The sequence below is a fragment of the Chaetodon auriga genome, chromosome 2 (genome assembly GCF_051107435.1).
Source record: "Chaetodon auriga isolate fChaAug3 chromosome 2, fChaAug3.hap1, whole genome shotgun sequence".
Classification (NCBI taxonomy): Eukaryota; Metazoa; Chordata; class Actinopteri; order Chaetodontiformes; family Chaetodontidae; genus Chaetodon; species Chaetodon auriga.
Window position 1 is genome coordinate 14803307 of NC_135075.1, and position 16433 is coordinate 14819739.

General features: G+C 43.1%; 1 protein-coding gene across 1 annotated transcript; it reads right to left on the reverse strand.

The window, feature by feature from the left end:
• Positions 1 to 302: 302 nt before the first annotated feature.
• Positions 303 to 13284, reverse strand: espl1 (extra spindle pole bodies like 1, separase). Its single transcript, XM_076748164.1, has 32 exons — positions 13232 to 13284; positions 13010 to 13098; positions 12543 to 12854; positions 11654 to 12406; positions 11365 to 11466; positions 11129 to 11240; positions 10866 to 10993; positions 10543 to 10736; positions 9576 to 9818; positions 9275 to 9419; positions 8856 to 9015; positions 8520 to 8659; positions 7996 to 8130; positions 7792 to 7908; positions 7509 to 7680; positions 7281 to 7409; positions 7006 to 7162; positions 6628 to 6737; positions 5315 to 6459; positions 4800 to 5217; positions 4452 to 4583; positions 4011 to 4224; positions 3651 to 3856; positions 3349 to 3476; positions 3108 to 3230; positions 2853 to 3002; positions 2588 to 2755; positions 1967 to 2071; positions 1733 to 1848; positions 1531 to 1614; positions 884 to 1048; positions 303 to 604 (listed from the first exon to the last, which is right to left on the reverse strand). Exons 2-32 carry the CDS (start codon positions 13088 to 13090, stop codon positions 403 to 405), a joined length of 6546 nt encoding a protein of 2181 aa, XP_076604279.1. The 5' UTR covers positions 13091 to 13098; positions 13232 to 13284; the 3' UTR covers positions 303 to 402.
• Positions 13285 to 16433: the final 3149 nt, after the last annotated feature.

Here is a 16433-nt window from a genome sequence, read left to right on the forward strand (position 1 = left end):
CAAAAAGAACGAGCTCTGAATCAAATACTTCTAGAGATTACTCTATACACGTTAACATGTGAGAAAATTCTTTCAACATTAATATCTGTAGAATTACAGCTAGTTTTTAGCTGTAATTAGAATACATCACAAGAAAAGATATTATCTTAAGAACAAGCTCTGCACATGTAAATACTGACATCATTTTTCAGGCTTTTCTTGGCAAAAATGTGACAAATTCCAAAGTCATTTCCATAGTGCAGACACTGATTGTATGTGAGAAAACTTTTATTCAAAATTGTTGTTCAATCAACACATGAAAAGTCCATTTAAAAACATCATAAAATTAGCAAGATATTCAAAATAATTTATGCTATGGCAACACTGGTTTAGAAATACAAGAGCTCTGGCTGATCAGCCCGCCTACTGCAGGTGGACTGGTAAGCCATAGACCACAGGTGCAGCTCCGATGAGGTGTTTCAGGTATGTGGCTTGACGTGATGGGCCCATAAAATCCAGGAGTGGCGCTCCAGACCCAGCGGACAGCCAGGACTCCAACAAGGCTTGAGTGAAGCGATCAATATCCCGGTCTGTCACGTTCCACAGGTTCCCCAAAATAAAGGGGCTAAGGAGGAAAAAAATAGCAGTCATGACAGGAGAACAAGTAAATGATGCCTAGAGTGTTCAATGAAATTATGACTATTCCACATTATAATCCATTAATATTCCTCGTTTTCTACAGAAAGACAGATTGGAGGTAGCAATCTTATTTTCTGCAAACCAGCCAAAAATACTGATTTGATGATATCCTTTCACACAGCTCCTGTTCAGAGCAGTTTAAACCTGGTCCAAGCAAAACGTCACTGAAGAAAGGAAAGAAGACAGTAAAGACAGATAACCTCACCATCCTGCTATGAGGTAGCTGAGGATGATGCCTTGTCCTTCCTGATCCCCGCGCACTGCCAGAGCGGCACTGCTGCACCCAAATAGCAGAGAGGCCGCTCTCATTGGTTGTTTTAGGACCACCTGGCTGTCGAGGAATCGTGCGCCTGCACCGTGACCCACGTAACTAAAGTGCCCGGGGGTGAGAGAGACACAGAGAGAGGGGATATAAAGCAAAACAGATTATCAATTAAAAAATGATTTGATAAATACAAAAATAGAGTTTGTTAGAGGTTATCCCCTTCAGTATACTTTACAATATCTATAGAAAGACTTCTGTGTGACTTCTGTCAAGACTTTGAACAGATAAGGATCTGATGTCGGGCTGCAGCTAACAATTTCATTCGCTAATTTCATTAGCTACTATTTTGTCAAATAAACAATGAATTGCTCTGTAGCTTGTCTGAAAATAGTGAAGTGTCCATCATAAATTTCTGAAGTCCCAGATTACATCTTCAAAACCTGTTGCATGCTGCTGATGAGCTTCTCAAATAATTATTGTTTCAGCTCTAATCTGTTACAAACTTCAGTGGATTTTGAATGACCTTTTCCTTTTCAGCATCCAGCATCTTCGCCCTATCAGGATACTTAGGATCATCACAAACTCACATGTATAGATCCTTGGTCGCAACAGCTTCTTCCAGCTGACCTGAGTCAGGAGCAACTCCACACACACCCTCCCAATCCAGTTTCCTTTCATGAGAACAGCAATGTAGTAAATGGAAAGAAAACAGTGGCGACAGGAAGACACACAGATAAGTCAAATTGTGCTTTTTTTTTTTTTTTAAACAGTCACGAGTATTGGTCTCACCCGCTGAACCATTCTTTGAATCGCTCTTGAGAGTTTCCTAAATTGGCATCAGGGTCCAGCACATAAAACGCCTGCTTCATATCCACACCTTGCTTCAGGATGGACCGAGAGTCAGTCTAAAAGAGAAGAATTAAATACTATCCATAACCATCACTGAACTTAAGTGTCAGCAAGTAATTTCCATCTGCATCACAGGATATATTCTCATGTCTCAGCAATGGAGTTTAATCCCACCTCTTTCTGAATGTTCAGTCCGATTAGTGAGTGCAGGGAAGGCATCCGACTAACAGAGCGAGATCTTAAAATGGAGATGCTCTCCCACGGCAGCTTCTGAAGGTACTGCAAAGGAAGCAGGACAGAAGGTGATACTTGTACATATTAGCATTGCCCTACCTCTGAAAGGGCGTGTTATAACAGTGCTTTGGAGGTTTTTCTCTCTAATAAAGCCCTTCAATGTACAAGCCTGATTCCAAAAAAGCCGTGACGCTGTGTAAAACTTCAATGAAAATAAAATGCAGTCATTTACAAACTTACTATAATCAATTACAACTTATACAAAGTGTTCCTGAGCCTATGTCGTAATGTCCTTTATCCAAACATGTGTTCACAAAGTGGTGAACCTCGCTCCATCCTCCCTTATGAACAACTGAGCCTTTCCAGGATGCTCCTTTCATACCCAATCATGACACTATCACCTGTTACCAATGAACCTGTTTACCCGTGAAATATTCCAAACATAAATAAAACATTTAGTTTTATTTACGTTTTCCACAGCATCCAGACTTTTCTGGAAACAGGATTGTAAAAACCAGACCAAAGGAAAATCCAGTGTTTAACAGGGATGATGAAGCCAACCTTGTCCAGGATGAGAACCACGTGGCCTTGGGGCTTGTCTGTGTCAGCGAGCCGTGACACAGCTGTATGGAGAAGCTGGTCACACTCCACGTCCCACTGTGGAGAAACTCCCAAAGCAAATCTCTGAAGGTCTTCTTGGGAGAGCACAGGAGAGGCAGACAGCACAGCCTGAAACACAAGTCAGAAGTATTAGTGGTGTTGGTTTTCTGTTCCTTTTCCAGCTGCTTTTGAGACAAAGACAGAAAAAAAGAAAAACCACACACACCTTCAACATCTCCTCACTGACTGTCACTCCCTTTGCAGACAAGAGCTTGCATAGGTGCTTGGCCTGTTTGGAGAGCTCAGGATCCAGTGAAAGGGGTAGAAGTAAGCTGCTCCAGCATCCCAGCAACCCCTCCATCTCCTTCAAAAGACGCTGAAAGAAAGATGGAAGGTTTTAACAACTTTAAAGTGAATAATGCGGTCAGTGTGAAGCCCTCTGGGACTCCACAGTGGTATTTTGGTTTTCTTCATCACTTACCTCGACTCGAGAGTCGAGCGCCCTGCGGCCCTCCCACCACTTGGCTTTCTCCGACACACTGCTCACAACCTTCTGTTCCACCTGAATAGTATCTATCTCCTGCACCAGCCAACTAATGGGATGCTAGGTAACACAGAAAGACAAAGACAGCATGACGAGATTTTAAAGTGACGAAGCATTTACACGATAATTGTCTGGACTCAGACTGCAGCTACCTTTCTATAGAACTTACTGTCCTCACCTGCTGTTCAGAGGTGGGGATGTGAACAGTGATCGGGGCAGATCCCCTCTCAAGACGAGACAGTATGATGCTGTCACCCATCTCACCAGGTTTTACTCCAACCACAGATATCACACACACCGTCACCCCTATACAGGACAAAGATAGATAAACAGAGAGAAGAAGGATCAGGAAAAGGATCCATTAAGTATAGTGAGAGTAGAAAAGGGATTGACACACTAGAAGTTTGGCAAATGAACAATCAAAACTTTTCAAAACATTTCCATGGAATCAAATCTGAAAATGTGCATCGATCATTTTACCTTGAGGAAGGTGTTGAATTTGTTGGGTAAACTCTTGACAGTGGCTCTCGGGGAAAGTCGAGGGGTCAGCAGTTGTGAAGGAGAAGATGTTCTCCAACTGCGACAACACCTGTCCAGTAGAGTTCTTGGACTCACTCGGACGGAGATCGTCCAGACTCAGAGCATCCAGCTTGTCCGCTAGCTCACTGGACGTCTTTGTCAGCTTTCTGTTAGAACGGCACATCAAAGCAAAGAGAGTGTTCAACAATGTTAGAACACAAGTTGTAAGACAGTCAATATCTAAAAAAATATGTTAAGCCTAGAGCTATCTGATGTTGATCATGCCTCGATGCTGCACATACATACAACACATGCACTTACTTAAGACAACTGGCTAAATGCCTGATGGTGCGGTGGCGACTTGTGATGCCCAAGGACTGGACATGCAGCATTGCTGTAGTTAATGGGTCCTGCTGTCCCGTGGTCAAAGCCAGAAGAGCACAGACGGTTGTGTAGATGGTAGGGGAGGGAAAGTGCTGAAGAGCCAACCAGGCTGAACGGAGCAATGGCTGAATATCTTCCAAAGAAAGATTTTCTGAGGGGAAAAAAAGACAAATTACAGATGCAACTTTCACATTTTCCTCCTTGTGTAGTCTGGGATGCATTATATCATTTTCTTGCAGAACATTTTAAATATGTCTCTTCTGGAATACCTTTATCACAGACAACATACTATCAGCTTAAGAGTCACACTGCTACGAAAGAACACGAGAGAAAGTATTACTGCAGACCATCTGAGACTGCAGCAGCTTCAAGCCTCACCTGGCCTGGTGTCTGAATGAGAGAGGTGGGCTTGTGGACCTTCTGCCTGATGACTTCTGTTGCTGAGTATGGACAAGTTGTTGCTCTCCCAATCGCAGCACATGTCCCTCCGCAACACCTCAAAATCTGTGTCTGGAGAGTCAAGAAAGACATTAGATGTCCGTGGTACCACTGTTGTACCAGCTATATGGAAGTTCTTGTTTAGGGCGATGAACAGCTAAAAATAGCCAACGTTAATCACCAAACAACAAAAAGGAAGTTAAAATAGGAGTCATCATCAACTACAACACAGAGCAATAGAGCAGTACTCCATACATTATAACAAACACATAATGATAGTCTACATACCAATATCTTTACTTGAAGCAGGATTGTCTTCAGCCTCAGTGTCTGATGTCCTAAGCTGCTCAATGCTAATGTCCAGAACTTCAGTGGTTTCCTCCTCAATGGCCCTCATTTTGTCTGGCTCCTCCATTGAATCGGCCTCTGCCCTGGACAGTTCCCTTTTGGTTCTTCCTCTTCTTGTTGAGGCCAACCGACAGCCCAAAGTGTCGTCGTCCTCAGAGGAGGTGGTCTGAGGCAGTGCAGTGCTCTTCTTACCTCTAGCCTGCCTCCTGGCTGGGACCTTCTCCACAGGTGGATCTGAGGCTGTTTTACTGTTTTGGGCAGCTCTTCTTGTGGTGGTTCGCTTTTTAGGCACATCTGTTTTTTCTTTGGGCTCTGCCTGGGTTTTGGCTTCTGTGTCACTCTCATCGCTAAAATCCACCTGTAATGACATATTAAAGAGGAAGACATTTTTCAGAAAAACACAGGAAGCAACATATTTTTTGGTAATAATAAAACAATCCTGATTAGATGCCTGCCTTGAAACGTGATTTCTTTGTGCGTCTGGGGGCAGCAGGCACAGCTCGGGCTTTGTCTTGAGCTGGTGACAATTCTTCATATACATGAAACTGAAACTTAGAAGCAGTCCTCGATGCTTTCTGCACTGAGGCAGGAGCTTTCACCTTTTGAACAGGAGTGAAGGCTAACGTGGGTACCACTGTGTTAAAGTCAAAAGAGCCAAGTTCCCGAGTGGAGGGCTTTGACTTAGCCATCACTGGTGTCATGGGAACCAGCCCCTTTGCTTTGGTTGAGGAGCTTGTCACTTGATTCTTGGGCTTGACAGCCCTGACCTTCTTTGCCTCCTTTGTTTTGTCAGGGATATCTGTGTTTTTAATGGACTCTTTAGGCTTCTTGAGCGAGGACGAGGGAGGCGCGCTTTTCTGTTTTGATTTCAGCTCTGTGTCCGCTTTTGGTGGATTCCAAGTCCAAACATTTGAGAAGAGCTCCTCTGGGGTGCAGCCCTTTTTGGCTGCCAAGGTAATGAATGATATTATGGCTTGGGTTGCCAACAGGCCTGCTCTCACAGGTCTTAGCACAGGAGAGGGTGTGGAGTCAGCAAATGCTAAGCCAGCCTCCAGTACTTTCCATATATCATAGACCTTGTTGTGCTTTGGTTCCAGCCCAGACAGGGCCATGCGAAGGTACACACGACCCACAACGTCTTGCATCAGGGAAGGTTTAGAGAAGCCTTTGGCAGGGCCACAGGGCGGGAAGAGTTTCGCCAATTTTGCCCCAAGTTTGGCAGAAACACTCTTACAGCGGGCTAATGTTGCCCATTGTAGTTTCAAACTGACTCTGGCTTCATTGGGATCCATCTTGAGAACCAGATCAGCCTGTGTAGCTGCCCAGCGAGCAGTGGCCCGGCCCAGACAAGGCTCAGAGCAGCAGGGACACTGGCAGTCAGGTTCATGTGCCAGAGAGGAGAGCCAGCGGCGAGGCTGGGCTTTGAGAGGCGGGGAGCTGGCCAGATCACTCACTACAGGTTCTTTTGCAATCCACCTGGTGCTCAGGATACTCTTAGAATCATCCTCCAAGATAGGAAGGGGAGACTGAGATTTCTGTGCTGGACGACCTTTCCGAGGTTTGATTTTCACCTCCGCCTTATGCACCTGATGAGAAAAATCTGAGGAAAAGAAATTAAAAGTCTATTTAGTAGCTCAAGGAAACTGACATATCAATGCAATATCACTGCCTTACATCAATTTTTGGGTAGAACGTATTTGGAAAGCCAAACAATAGTGAATCACGGTCCAGTCCTGTTTGAACCGGTGGAGCCGTGTGTTTAACAAACCTGTGCAAAGCTCCAGAAGGTTTCTGACTTTGTCCAAATCAAATCCACTTTCCTCTCCGTCCCCCTGCATCAGCTCCAACTCAGCTTTCATCACCAACAGCTCGGCACATCTTAAAAAAAAAAGAAAACAAACGATGTTAATATTAGCTCTGAGCATACAGTATGTTGATCTGAGATATTGTGCTGTGTTCCAGGCCAATTACAAGTGCAGTATAAGTACAGTATTATTTAGCATGTACACATGTATTTTTTCTATGTATCTAAGCAGTTTTAATTAGGTACACATGCACAAAGTACCCTGTAAAATTAACTGCATTGCACAAATAAAACAAAAATATAGAGCACTATTTACATTTTAACCCAATATCATGCACTTACTGGCTGAGTGCTTGCAGCTTGATGGCCAGTTTGAGAGCTTCTAGGCATTGGAGCCTGGCGTCATTGATGGCCCCACAGCTGCTCCTCACAGCCACCATCTTAATAGAGCAGTTTAATAGCTCTGAGAGCAGCTGCCACTTCAGTAGCAGGTTATCTCCTGCTCATAGACCAGAGGGGGAGAGAATCAAAATGGAGGACAGCACTAAAACAAACCATCAATTAGGTATTAGCCGTTCTTCCACGTATGGTCAGTCCACATGTGTGGACAGACGTACCTTGGTTGATGAAGCGCATCTCTGAGTTGCTGTTATTGGTCCCATATAGGCCCCTCCCCACTAAAGTGACCAGTAGGCTGCAGAGTAGCTTCAGACTTTCATACAGGGCAGTGTCTGGACTTTTTATACCTGAGACACACAAACAGTTCTTAGCCCCACATTCTCACAATAAAAAATTCAAACAGGAAACCATCTGGTCACATTAAGTGTATCAAATGTTTAGCTAACCGTGCTGTATGATATGGCCCCGCTGGGCTTGTGGCAGTGCAGCCGTGTCCAAACTCAGATAGGAGCTGCAGGTCTGGAGGGTCCGAGCACGCAGCAGGTACCAGCTCTTTGACTGCCTCTGCTCATTCAATTCTTTAAGCACCTCACACAGATGAGGCACCCCACGATCCACCTGAGATTTGGTCAAACAGGAAAGGACAAATTTGATTAAAAAATAATTTAGTGCAGCAAAAAACAAGCAAACCCCAATAATATGAGAAATACAGTTAGGCATGTTACCTACCTGTCCTATGTTGTAGTAGTACTGTGCTTTCAACAGAATGGCCAGCATAGAGAGAGAAGAAGGACCCTCAGCAGTAGAACAGGAGGTGAGAAATGTTTCCGCTTGCTCTAGCTGGGCCTAAACAAGCAAAACAAAGTGAGACTGAGTACACGTAGTGAGGCATGGTGCAATTGCTATAAATAATTATTGCAAAATCTGTATCACCATAGCCAGTTCAGGTGTGCCCATATCCAAAAGTATGCTGGCTGATTGACAGAGGGAGCTGGCACATCCATGGGCATCAGCGAGTTGACGTGAAAGTCCGATCACGAGTTGGTAAGCTTCCAAAGCCTTTAGAGGCTGCATAAGAGAATGAAGAGATTTGATAAATACAGATACGGTAATTACCAATGTAAACACTAGCTCCAACACTAACACTCCAGGATACATCATAAAATACCACTTGTCACACCTAAGTTTTTCTTCCACACCAAAATGAAGTATTTCCAAAGTTTGATTATGCTTTAAACATTTTTTGTTTTTCATTGCTGTTATGTCATATGGAGAAAAATTAGTTGATTTAACATAAAAATTTCATTAACAAACCAAGACAAACTTATAATGCACATGTCAAATTCATTTAACTCTTCATGAACTGAAGGACATGGTTACTTATTTGATAGAAGAGATAAACTAAACACAACCAAGGGTGACTCCAGAATGAGTTTGACTAAAATCTATATTGTTACCTTTCCCATAAGTCTGAAGAGAGCTGCCATCACAGCAATGGAGCCACAGGTCTGTTTGGGGTGTCTGACAGAAGGCAGGACTGGACTCTGCAGAAGAGCAGACCACTCAGCCAGTGCTCTTTCCAAAGGCTGGCACAACTCTTAAAAAGGAGGAAAAATATTGTCTATATATCTGTCACAGAAACAGCAAGTGATGAACCATTACTTAGTTTGGATTAGATCCACCAATAGTACTTGGTGGGAAAGATGTAAAGCAACAGAGTGTGGTCTAAAATAGAGCCATCATATAATACAGGTGTCTCAGTAGGATGATTGATGAAATCAATCTGTTCTTACTGTTCTCTTCAGCCAGGCTGAAATGCAGGCCTTCATAGACCAGGATGTTGTCTTGTGTCTTGTGCTTGTCTTCATAGTCAAAATCATTGGTTCCTATGGGGTTGGCCACATTTCGTGATTGCTCCCGCAACTCTTGCTGTTTTTTATCTCTTTCAATGGCCTAGCCAAAAAAACAAAAGCATCATTAGTTAATGACACTTGGTCAGAGTACTAAACCAAGACTTAATTCCAGATAATCGCTGATCTGATCTAATATCAATTCTGAAAGCAGTTCAGCAAGAAAAATCTTAAAACGACAAATACTGTCATTAACACATTTCAGTTTCACATATTCTCTGAAGTCTGACACTTTCATTACAATAATATTGAATGAAATAAAAATATGCACATGCTATCCAGACAGATCCAATGGAGCTCACCTCCTGAAGAGTCTTCTCAAGAGTGCAGATATAGAGCCAAAGTAAAGCATGGGCCTTGTCATCCTTCAGTCTGTCCGCATTCTCTGGAGTTTCTGGTTCTTCTTCAAGGAGCCGTAAAGCTTCTTGGGTAAAATCAACAGCTGTGCTGTGTGGTTACAAATGAACACAATGAACAGCGAGACAGCAGGCTGCTGCCCATGTTTGTCCAGCGGTCCTCCAGTACAGCACAGAAAAACAGTGTATTTGTACCTATTAAGGAAAACCACTCATTAGAAGTGATAACGTAAATAAAAGCTCCTACCAGTCAGTCTGTTCGCTGAAATCCTGGTAACACACAATTTGGGCCATCTCACAGAGGTAGACAGCACGGAGATGGGTGTAGGAGCTCTCCTCATGGCAGATGTCCAGCAGATCACAGAGAGTGTTATAACGCTCCTGGCCAGTATCTCCTGCCACCTCCTTATAGGCACGCAGCTCTTCCTCCAAGAGGCAAAGCATTACTTTCTCATCAGGGGCTTCCAGACCAAAACCATCATGTAATGTCCTGTTTCAGGATGGGACAGAACAAACCAACAGTTTTAACTTTCTTTTCCATTGATATCGCATTATTATAAATTATGTTCTCAGAGAACTTAAATGTTGTCACAAATAGGGACGCATGATACTGTATATATAGGGCCAATGAAGTATCTGCTGATAATGGGAAATGTATATTATGTATTATTCTAATAATGAAATTGAAGCTGATAAATTGAGACAATAATACAAAGCCAAGTTGCCTTCGTTGGCTAATCTAGCACAGCATCTACATACTCCAATACAGTAGGTGGCGGCATGCACCATTAAAACTGGTTTGTGATTCAGCAAACACGGCGTCACTGGTGTGGACGTTTTTCTACAGTTTCAGTTGAAGACAACATGATTGCAATTTGGAATACATGTTCTGCAAGGAAAAAGTCTTTGAGTTTTAACACAACCAATCTTGTTGAGCGATGTCAGTTTGATTTTATTAGGTCAGAGCTATGGAATATTAAATTATCCATCTTTGCTCACTCCATCTTAAACTTACTTACTCTCAGGTGTGCAGAAACTACAGGTTATGAAATTCTTTCTAAATGACAAAAATGTGAAATTATAAGTTATCTTATTGGTATAGGCCATGAGAAGCAGGTAATTATCGCTCTCAGTATCTGCCGAAAAAATATATGTTGTGTATCTCTAGTCAGTAACGACAAAAAAAAAGTCCCTTTATTAGAATTTGTCTGTACCTGAGACGGATGTCCTCCTCAGAGTTGCGGGCTGCATCAGCCTTCGTCTTCACCCATAACGAGACCGGTTCAGTCATATGAGTTGTGATTTTGTCCCCCAGAGCCTTCAGCCACAGAATCACCCAGTCCAGCGCTCGCTCCAGTTGTCCTGCCCGCCGAGACGTCTGCACAGCCAGCATGAAGGGTCGGCTCAACTAAGTAGTCAAAAGACATGATGATAATACAGATATATAATAAAACTTTAGTCTAAAGTCTAATAAGAAATATATACACATATGTATACGTATTAAGAAAACATGAAAGAAAACATTTAAAGAGCTTACCCTATCGACGGACAGAGACGTAGGACAGTTCTTGCATAGATCCCTGCAGAGAATCTCAACTAGCGTGAAGGCCTGGTCATAGAGATGCCGGTTGTACAGTCCACAAACTAAGTTGCTCACAGCAATCACTGCAACACACAGTAATCAAAAAAATGAAAAGAACAGCATAGTGAAATATTACATGTGTGTACACTGCAATTTAAGTAAGCATTTTAGCACCTCTTCAGTGACCTGACAATGCTAATATTCTAGACTGTAATCACCCGCTTTGTTGAGAAGGTTTTCACTCGACAGTTTACGCAGTTCAGTCATCATCAGTCCAGCTGTGGCCTGGCAGTACAGCAGCACTCTGTCCAGTGTGTCACTGTTCTCCAGCTAAGAACAGCAAATTGCAATCAGTTACAACAGAGGCAACATGTTGTAACAGTGCGATTCATCTGTCTTATTTTCAGTTTTTTGATCATCATCACGAAACAGGACGTTTCAGAAGCAGTCTCACCTGAGATGCCAGCATGCTCTCATAAGCAAATACGAAGCCTTGGTAAATACTGAAGCAAAGAACTTGTTGCAGTCTGCTGCCCTCAGCCTGGCATGTTGAATTCTATGAAGGAACAAAACCATGAGTCATCAATCTGTACAAATTCTCCTCAAGAAAATAAATTGATCTAGAAATGCTTTTTTGTGGGCAACTGAGAAAAATCCATGATTTCCCTGCTCTTTTTTTTCTAGCACACAAACAAACAAATAAGAACCAGTTTTTCTACACTATACTACCTCATTACACTCACCTTCTTTAGGATCTTGAATATTCGCTCTTGTTGTTCCTCGAGAAAAGAAAACCAAGCCAGGAGCACAGGTCCATTTAATCCCTTGCTATGACCACTTTCGACAGCCCACACCACCAGTCCACAACCTTCAACAACTGAGTGAGCTTCTTGGACCCCCAGGTCAGCTGAAAGAGACCTCAGGCCCCTGGCACACTCTGTCAAAGCCTGGCCACTCTCCCCACCAGCCTTCATTGTAGAATGAATTTTTACTGCCCATTTGGCAAGCACCACAGCTGTACACTGACAGTCACCACGGTCCATGATCTTGCTCTCAATTTCATTCAAGGAGGAGGAGGCTGGTTCATAGTGGCCGGCCTTACAAAGCACCTTCACTATAATCAGCACCATTTCCGAAAACACATATAAACCTGAAGTCTCAGCGGACTGCCTGGGCCCATCCTCCTCACAGACAGGACCACCAGTCCAACATCTATTGAAAAGTGTGTGCATTTCCTGCAAGAGGAAAGCAGCATCATCCTTGGTTATCGCTCCACAGCCACTCTCAAATTCAGTGATGGCATCCTCTGTGTATATTGGAGCTTTGGAGATAGAGGGAGCTGCATTTTCTGTGTCCAACAATAGGAGGAAGCTAAGAGCTTGCAGCTGGTAGTGGAGTTTGTCACGGGGAGTCACGATTTTCCTGCCTTTGGTGACAGATAGTCCGTTCCAGAGAACTGAGAAGCAGCTCCGTACAAGAACACAGTAGTCTTCAGCCTATGAAACACACAACAACGGTAAATCTGTTAATGCTGACACTCAAAAAGCAATCATTCAGTGGAGAGGTGGAATATACAACAAATGTATATAAACATAGATAGATAAATAGCGAGATGAATGCATAGATACATACCTTTTGGTCTGATTTAAGCCTGCTGTAAAGCAACCCAGCTACATGGCTGCATAGACTGTGAGCTTCTATGGAGCTTAGCTTCTTGACAATATGGAAAATGATCTTTTCCATGTACAGAGGACTGCTCTGAGCAGCAAGTGATGCAGAAAAATCATAGCCATGTAGGGAAAGCTCCACCAGCTGCACCAACTGACTGATATGGTCAAAGTCTGACGATCCAGCTCCAAGTTGATGGTTACAGGCTCTGATGATCCGGTCACACAGTGTGCGAAGTGAGCGTCCTTGAAGGTCTGGTCGACTCTTCACATAACTCTGCAAAAGATTTGTATAAGTTGCTGTAAAGTGTTTTGTATTTTCTACACACAACACGTCTAATTCAAACACAACAGATGGAGCTGGGGTCATTTGGAGGCAGTGTATTAATGTTACTTCGAAGTGCTTGAACCAGGTAAAGTGATTATGCCAACCTCGAGTTCTTGAAGTAAAAGCCCCGTCTCTGTCACAGAGGCAGTCCGCTTGATGTATTCGTCCACTTTCAAACACTTCATCTCGACAGCTGCAGAAAACACGATAGTTAGAGTAACACGTTAACTTTAACAGTAGCTCACGTAAGCTAACGTTAGCGACAACATGACGTTCAGCTAACGTTAACGTTTTGCTAACTTAACCGAGACTGAACTATGACTTACTTCAAGCAGGAGACCTTTGAATTGTAGGAACGATTATTTACAGCAGATAAAAGGCAGACTTGCCATCCATAATAACATAATTTAGCAGCGACACGGCAGCTGATAAACTTAAAAAGTTAAAGATTCAAATCCCCAACAATCATAGAAACCGCGCACTGTTTTTGAACAGTGTTCGCGAACCAATCCCACAACGGATCCGCTTTTACACGGAAATGCATTGAATTATGGGTATCGTAGTCTAACATGACTGAACCACGAACTCGCAGATGACTCACAGAAGTTCATTGTTTGTAAATTGTGAAAAACATTAACTGTTTTAACAGACTGTATGTCTATTCAATAAATAAATGTTCTAAGCATTAATGTGCATTTGTATTTGCTCAAACCATGACTACACAGAATATTTCCCAGAAACAAGTGGCATTTCCATACTATATAAAACAAGCCAATATGAATTAAATAGCTCGTATATTTGTCATGGTGAGGTAGATCAAGTGATATTGATACTTCTGAGAAGATTTAAGAAAACAAACAAACAAAAAAAGTAGTAAACTAATGATAGTGATAATAAGAAAGGGGTTTGGATTTGTAATTGGTGTGGAGTTATTTTGTTCCCCCTATAACATTCCTACCATACTTAACTAATATTCATTAGACTTTATGTAAAGTGTCTGCATCTGTACAGACAGATCATGATTTAATTGACCTGAATGCAAACTCGGAACCCACCAAATATTATATGACAACAATTTGGCCTCTTGGGGCAACAACCTATACTTCGCGGCTTCTGATGTTGGGCTACGACTTCCTTTTAAAGTATAATTAATCTGAGAATTATATATTTCGGAAAACAACTTGTGAGTACGACTTAAGTTAAAAATATTACACACTGACTGACACATTCGGTCCAACATGTATTCAAATTAGGGCTAAAACGGAAATGAGCAGGCTCGACCGGCGGAAGTCTCTCGTGCGCGAGCTCAATGAATCGAAGCGCTCATGCGCAGTAGTCATTATCCGGGTATTCATTTGCAGCGGGAAGTGGCTTTGTCGGTGTGGTGTGTATAGTATCCACTTGTGTTTATTCTTACATGGTGTGATTTTTTTTTTTTTTTGGAGACTTCAGAAAAGTAAATAATGGCACTGAGTACGTGGAAAAGGAAATATAATCTCCGAGACAGGGAAGAATGTACTCGGCGTGAAAGCGACAAGTCTGGGGACGAAATAACTGACGAAGAGAGTGAAATGTCGTCTGTTGACTCTGATGCAGAAGCGATGGCTCTAAAGGGAGGAGACATTATTATCAAGTAAGTATTTTGTTATATTATAACATTTCTATAAAATGCATATTTCGGTATAAATAAGCTTTATTTTGACATATGAGTACAATTTTGCAGATCGTGTTTCTGTTTAGCTCACCTGTTGTGGGGGAGGCGTGGGTGTGGACGTGCAAAGCTCATGTTGTGGGGACATACATCTGTTTACATGGTCACGCTGCGGGCACCCGCCTTCCTCTTGGGGACAAAACGAAGTCCCCCTCAAATAACCTATTGCAATTTTAGGGTGAAAACTTTCGGGTTAAGGTTCGTGTAAAGGTTAGGATTTGGCAAGTAGTAGTTATGTTTAGGGTACGTCGTACATGACATACGTTTAATTTTGTGAAATGTTTACATGTGAGGCAGCCAGCTGTATAAAGTAGAATGCAGAAAACATGTTAAAGTTTTGAATATTTTTGTAAATACTGTTATTGTTTTATTCCCACATTATAGGCAATTACCAGATTCAGATGAGGATTGGGAGCCAGATGCTCCCCCACCGAGAAAATGGTTACATAGAGTGAAGGAGGAAGACACATCAGAAGATCCCCCAACTCCCCAAAGAGGTTCTCCCAGCAGGAAAAGACCAAGAGGCAGAGGACGGGGGAGGGGGAGAGGGAGGGGGAGGGGGAGAGGTGGTGGTGGTGGCGGCGGCGGCGGCAGCGGTGGTGGCAGGAGCAGCAACAGTAGCAGTCAAGACGGTATGTCATCCAGCACATCTGGAGAGAGATGGAATGATGTGGATGATCCAGACATAACACCACCACAACCCATCTTCACACCCACGCACACACCCGGACCCCAGCTCTCACATACAGCTCCGTACACAACCCTACAGCTTTTCCAACTTTTTTTTACTAACTCTGTTTTACAGACAATAGCTCAGAACACCAATGACTTTGGCTCAACTCACCGCTCAACACCCTCAAACCCGTGGATTGATCTGACATTACAGGACATGTTTTCATTCATGTCCTTGGTCATCTACATGGGTGTAGTAAAATGCTCTGCATTTACTGATTACTGGCGAGGTGGTAAACTGTACAGCTTGCCATTCCCAAGACAGGTAATGACTGGTAAGAAGTTTCTCAGGATCTGCCAGTCGCTTCACCTCAGTAGCTCGGAGGTGGATGCTGCCAATGAGAAGAAAAGAGGCACAGCAGCCTTTGACCGTCTCTGCAAAATAAAGCCACTCTATGAGGAGATTAGGGCTGCCTGCAAAAGGAACTATCACCCTAGCCAGGAAATTGCCATTCATGAGCGCATGTTTGGTTCTAAAGCCAGTGCCAATCCGTGTACAAAAAATAAGCCTGTTTGCCAAGGATATAAACTCTTCGTTCTGGCGGACTCCAAGAATGGGTATACATGGGACTTTTTTGTCCATGATGGAAAGTTCCAGGGAAAAAGAGGCAAGGGGCTCAGTTATGAGTCGGTGATGGAGCTCACCAATGCACAGCTGCTGGGCACTGGCTACAAGCTCTTTGTTGACAGCTTTTACACAAGTCCCACCCTTTTCAGTGACCTCCTTGAAAAGAAGGTCTGGGCGTGTGGAATGACCACGAACAGAACAGGATTCCCTAAAACAAAAGTCAACAGTCTGGACATTAAATCACCCCGTGGCAGCATACGTTGGATCAGGGAAGACTCCCTTCTCTTTCTCCAGTGGCGAGACTCAAAGGATATCTTCATGTGTTCAACACTCCACACGGCCCATGGGGAGGACACGGTGCGAAGGGTTGTCAAAGGTGCAGATGGATATCTGACGTTAAAAGACATCCCAGTTCCACCAGCGGTGAAGGAGTACAACCAGTAAGTGCTATATATTCGACTATGTTTGATGCCCTTTGAAATGTAATACTTCGCTTATTTGATATATTTGTTTTGGC